The sequence below is a fragment of the Brachypodium distachyon genome, chromosome 1 (genome assembly GCF_000005505.3).
Source record: "Brachypodium distachyon strain Bd21 chromosome 1, Brachypodium_distachyon_v3.0, whole genome shotgun sequence".
NCBI lineage: Eukaryota > Viridiplantae > Streptophyta > Magnoliopsida > Poales > Poaceae > Brachypodium > Brachypodium distachyon.
In genome coordinates, this window is record NC_016131.3 from 31,447,868 (window position 1) to 31,454,029 (window position 6,162).

General features: G+C 42.1%; 1 protein-coding gene across 1 annotated transcript; it reads left to right on the forward strand.

Annotated features, from left to right (window-relative positions):
- The first annotated feature begins 398 nt into the window (after positions 1-398).
- Positions 399-4,854, forward strand: LOC100822207 (cinnamoyl-CoA reductase 1). Its single transcript, XM_003563553.4, has 6 exons — positions 399-683; positions 1,185-1,354; positions 1,838-2,023; positions 3,404-3,566; positions 3,831-4,020; positions 4,559-4,854. Exons 1-6 carry the CDS (start codon positions 554-556, stop codon positions 4,689-4,691), a joined length of 972 nt encoding a protein of 323 aa, XP_003563601.1. The 5' UTR covers positions 399-553; the 3' UTR covers positions 4,692-4,854.
- The last annotated feature ends 1,308 nt before the right edge of the window (positions 4,855-6,162 follow it).

Sequence of the window (6,162 nt, forward strand, 5' to 3'; positions counted from 1 at the left end):
GATGCTAGATGTTGGGTGACTGCGGGCGCGGCAAGCCTCGGGGCGTTGCTGCCGGCTGTCTCTAGTTAGGCGCGTCGCGTTGTATTTCAGGTGCGGCCCTGTGTGGTCTTGTACATAAATTTTTTTCTATCAATGCATCGGGACGCAAAACTTTTACGTTTTCTTGAGAAAAAAAAGTTCCGATCTGCTCCCGACTGCGCCGACCCTCGTATTGGCAGACGGCGTGTTCCTTTCGGACTATAAAAAACACATGTACCCTCTGCTTGGCCACGTGATAATGGTGCTTTTAAAAAATAACGAGAAGAATCATCCTTAGTTTATTTTTGAAACTTGAAAGGGAATCATCTTAGTTCGAAGAGTAGATGAAAAGAACAAAGCATAAAGACGTTCGCAACCCCTAGCTGTCACAAAAAAAGACGCTCGCAACCAAAGACGACCGCTCTGGTCTCTGGATAGTTTACATCTTCCACCTCCGCGCAGCGTCTCGAGACGCGGAACAGCAACCAAACTCCGAGCAGCAGAGGAGCGGCCAGCGGGGAGGAGAAGAGCAAGCATGGAGGCGGCGGCGGCGGCGAGGAAGAGCGTGTGCGTGACCGGCGCAGGAGGCTTCATCGCCTCCTGGCTCGTCAAGCTCCTCCTCTCCAGGGGCCACCACGCTGTCCGCGGCACCGTCCGCGATCCTGGTAAGGGCACACAATACCTCACCCTGCCCCCCGCCCTACATCCACGCACGTCCTGAAGATCTGTTTTATGCTTGGATATCCCGTCGATGATTTATATTGCAGGAGTATGAGGTACTATGAAGGAATAGATATTGTTCCTCCTTTTCGGCAAAAAAGGAATTAGATAGTACTAGTGTATTATAGATTAGCAGAAGGTAGTTATGTTCATATGGTAGAAGCAGGAAAGCCGACCATATGTGGTTGTTGGAAGTCAACAGAAGCTTTTTTAGACCAATTTTGTTTTACAGAAATGAGATCCTAAATTTGTGATGCCAACACTTTTTTTAAGATGTCATAGAGCGTAACGTGCAAAGTTGAGATGAAATCACAAGAATTAGATCGTACTTTGGTGATTCTTAAAATTTGAAGATTATACTCGGGCACACTTGTTATGATGGACCGATAATTTCGTTATATGCGATGATGATGTTGTTGTATTTTGTGCGTGGCCATGCGCTGCAGGTGATGGTAAGAACGCTCATCTCAAGGTGCTAGAAGGTGCCGAGGAAAGGTTGCAGCTGGTCAAGGCTGACCTGTTGGACTACGACAGTGTAGCGTCGGCAGTCGCTGGCTGTGAGGGTGTCTTCCATGTTGCTAGTCCCGTCCCTTCCAGCCGATCAAACAACCCTGAGGTGAGTCTTCAACGACATGTGTTTTATAATTAAGTGGGATTTCAGGGTGAACAGGAAAATATAACTCAAGTAGTGATTTAGTAGAATGTAATCTGCCAACAACTATGTATGGCTTCATTTCCTCAGCTAGATATAATGTTTTCTCTACCTTGGATGGAAATTATCTCAAGGATGTTATCAAAGAATCCCCTAAAAGCACCAATTCTAATTCATAGGAGGCATGCTGAATTTGCTGCATAAAGCGTGACATCTGCAACATTTGACCACGCTTTCAAGAAATTCATGTTTTCCCACAACATAGTTCATGATAGCAGACATAGTATATTGTCTGGTTAATTGTTTAGTATCAGGCTATCTGGTATGAAGCTCACCTGCCAGCGATTACTATTGTTTTACCAGTTCTATTACATAGATGTAACTACAGTTAGTTAATTTCAAGAGACAAGTACATATTGTCATAATATATTGTTTGCTGGTTTGCAGGCAGAGGTCATAGCTCCTGCTGTAACAGGTACACTGAATGTGTTGAAGGCTTGCTATGAGGCAAAAGTTAAGCGAGTTGTCATGGTCTCTTCAGTTGCTGCTGTTGCCGTTAATCCTAACTGGCCTAAGGGTAAAGCCTTTGATGAAGAGAGCTGGTCAGACGAGGACCTCTGCAGAAAGAATGCGGTACGTGAGGCAACACCTCTACAGTTGCTAACTCTTGGTGTGCTAACAAGATTGTTTAGCACGCATGGGATATTACATAGGCTCATATCTCTTTAATCAATATTTGACTTGGAATATATGATATTATTAATAAGAGCTTGTTTGGCAACCAAGAATTCATTTCATTTGATCAAAATGAAATGAAATCCAATTTTTGATAGGATTTCATTTGGTTGAATTTGAATTCCGGGTTAAAAAATCATGTTTGTCTACCACATGGAATTGAAGAGTGAGAGACAATTTTAGAGAAATGATGGCTTTTAGAGAGGAATTGAGGCTAGTTATAGTGTGATTCCATGGAATTTGAGATTGAATTCCTGTGGCTAATTCCGTGCCAACCAAACAAGTTGTTTTTTGAATTCAAAATGAATTCTACAATTCTATGCCCAAATGATGGGTGCCAAACGAGCTGTAAGTGATTTTATGGTTGAGTTTTATCATTGTGTGGGACTACGTCGCTGGGTGCTGCGCTGCACTATGGGCCATGACCCAAAGTCCTAAACACCCATGAGGCCATGACATAATCATTAACTAGCCCACTCCCCTTGAATCTTGATCCTCTGTAATCTGCATCTTCCATTGAATTCGAACCGCCAGGGATTGATCTTCACAGCCCAGATCCCATATGAACAATTACTATCTTTCCCAATTAAATATTTTGTTGAAGAACCCTTCTTTATCCCTTAAGTTTAAATATGTTGTAATTAACATCTAACTGTTGTGGATTTGCCGTAATTGTAGTGAAGACACACCAAATTAAGGGATATTTTTAATCTCATGTGAGAATTGTGGCATATTTCTCTTTTTCTTGAAGCTCGTAGGTACACCATTGGTGGAACTACCTAGATGTCTTGTTTCATGGAAGATCTAGTGTGCTTGTTAAAGCTTTCGACCATACATATTATCAGCTTTTGTTATGCATGAGATGTCCTTGGGAAAGAGCAAAGTTTGTGATGCCTTTTCAGCACTAGTTGTCAAATTAGTTCACTTAGCATTCAGTCCACGAGTTGGCTTACCCTCCTTTTTGGGAAAAAAAGTCCATGATTTGGCTCCTAAATCTCTACCTGATAACTTGAAAATCCATAAAAGGTTGTTGTTTTTATCCCAAGATAACTTAAATTCATTGTTTTCACGTGCTGAAATTTGGTTTCAACTCAAAGTGACTGTTTATCCATGCGCCCTGTTTCTGTTTTTCAGTTTGCCTTTTTAAACATGAAGCTATCTGATAATAAAATGTTCTTCTGCTAACCACAAAAATAGTCTTGGTGTCTTGATATTGTAATAATCTCTTGTTCTGGATTACCTATTCAAAATAAATTGTATGTGTTGTTATCTTGGCAGGATTGGTATTTCCTTTCGAAAACGCTGGCAGAGCGTGAGGCTTTTGCTTATGCAGCAAAAACTGGGCTGGACATTGTTACTATCTGCCCATCATTGGTAATTGGACCTTTGATGCAGTCTACAGTAAATTCGAGCAGCAAAATCCTCCTTAATTATTTCAAAGGTAGGTGTATTGCGTTGTTAGATTAGTTTTCTCTTGGTTTTTATGCAATTATATAAATTAAAGTGGGAATGCATTTAGCATTGCAGTGTTTAAGTTATATTAGAAATGATGTCTTCAATCGGTTGCTTCTTTCCAAGTGAAGAAAGCTATTACTCAATAGAAAAGAAGACCTTCATATTTTTAATATCAAGATGTTTTGAAGCACCAAACTAGTTTTGGCTTATAGTTCTGTTTCTGTAAAAATGAAATTCTTTCCTTTTGCAGGAGAACATGAGACTGTAGAAAATAAACTCAGGAATATAGTGGATGTTCGTGATGTTGCCAATGCTCTTCTTTTCACATATGAAAATACTGAGGCATCTGGACGGTACATCTGCAGTTCATCTCCTATTAAAGTCTCTGATATGATAAACATACTCAAGACCTTATATCCAACTTACACTTATCCCAAAAAGTAAGCTCTTTCTCAGCAGGCAACTTTGTTTTATCTTATTATCTCTGCTATGGCTATTTTAATTCTACATTTCATAAAATCGTTGGCATTCCCTTAAAAGGAAGGATAAATAACCTAGGGGCTATTGTTAGCCTTGTGTAGAGTTCAAGTCCATTTGTTTTTTCCTGGGGTAAGCATACGATTGCATCGCTTAGAAGTCAGAAGTACTTGCATGGGGATCTTAATTGGATAGAGCATATATAGTGTCACATTTACGGTATTCTAATATTTTCCATGTATCCATACCGTTTAGCTTGTACTTTGCAGGAGGATTTGATCATTTGCCCCACTTACTCTGCACTTTGATCATTTGCCCCGTTTTGTCTCACTTACAAGTGGCCCCATACTCCACATTTGAGTGGCACAGGGCGGAAATCATCAAAGTGCAAAGTAAAGTGGGGCAGCCAATGAAATTTTTTCAGCATATCACTAATGGGTTCCAGCTTTTCCATACTTAACATGGATGCAGCTTATTTCTCTTTCCAATTTTTCGTTGTAGCTTTGCGGAAGTGGAAGAAAATACTGTTTTTAGTTCGGAGAAACTTCAGAAGCTAGGGTGGACCTTCAGGCCTGTAGAGGAAACCCTCCGGGACAGCGTCGAATCCTACAAAGCATCTGGCATCCTGAACTGAGTATCTAACGGGACAAGTTTCGCCATTGATATTTGCAAACTCTAAAATTCGTGTAAAGAGTGAATCAAAATAAGTTGGTGGCACAATTATCAAGGGAAATCATGTTACCATAAAAAAACAAATAAATTTTATGCAAGCTTTCCTTTTTGGAGGTCTTTACTCACATTCTGGTGTTTCTGTGAGTGAATTGCATAATGTTGTGTGATTGCTGAACGCCTGAACCTCTTGAAATAGTAATACCAAATTCAACATGGTATCAGAATCAAACATCCAGATCTGTAAACTTCCGTGGTTCTCTAATGATTTAGTTGTTTGGGCCAGTCGAACTAAAAATTACTCAATGCTGATGGAGTGATCCACTAGGCCTACTTTAAAACGTTGTATTTTTTGTGTGAAAAAGGGCTGGTATTTAGTTTAACTTCCGTCAAAGTTGAACCATACCAACCTTTCTACTAAAAATATAACAATCCAAACAGGCCCTGTACCCATCTAAGTTCTTTTTTGTTTAGGCCTACCCATCTATGTTCTGAGGAGCAAGGGGGGTATCTGGTGTATGATTGTAGAGTAGAAAAGTTTTGGGCCGTTAACGCCTTTCCATACATCTCTGCGATGCATTTCTTCCCCCCACTGCCGAGCCGCTGATTGCAGTGTATTTCTCCTTCCCCCGGATCAATAACGGGGGAGAAGCATTCGCTCTCTAAGATTTTCTTTATTTTAAGATCAACTGGCTTGTATAAACCGATTTCTACAAAAACTAGAGGATGCCCCTTGCGATGCTGCCTAATCGTTTAAAAAAAATACATAAATATATGCTTACCCTCAATTAACACTAACAAAAAAATAGAATTAAAATCTATGAAGTGTGTGACAAAATGATGTATGAAAGAGAAAAACTTTCTCAAAAAGAGAAGAAGACATTATTGAAAATATGAGGTGGCGTCGGCTCCGGGATACGGGGGTATCCCAGACCTTGGGAGCACGGGCCGCGGCCCCATGTTAGAGTAAGGCTTCCCAGGTAGGGGGTATCCCCGGGAACCGCCATCCGGAAATGCCTTGCCGGAAACCCAATGACTATTCTCTCCTTTCTCGGACCCGGGGCCTCAAGGCTCCGCGGGGGGCGCCTGGCCTGGTGTCCGGGAAGAGAATACGTCACTGCTTACCTCAGCGGGTCCTCGGCTCCTACTTTGGCGCCCATGAGCCTGGGATGGAGTTGCGGAACGGATAACTCTAATGTCTCCAGAACGGCGCGGGCGAAGCTCGACAAAGGAGACATCAGCCCGGCTCGGATGAAGCACTCAAAGATCTGCACGTCCTCCGCGGTCACCCCCGGGGCCTGGGCAGGCTTGATGGTCCCATGGGGAGCGAAGGGAAGTAGTTCCTCCACCGCATCGCCCCCGACGAGCCCTTTGTCATTGTAAAACGCGTCATGTAACCGGCGGTCGACTGTCCCTGGCTCCTGCGAGGAACCCTC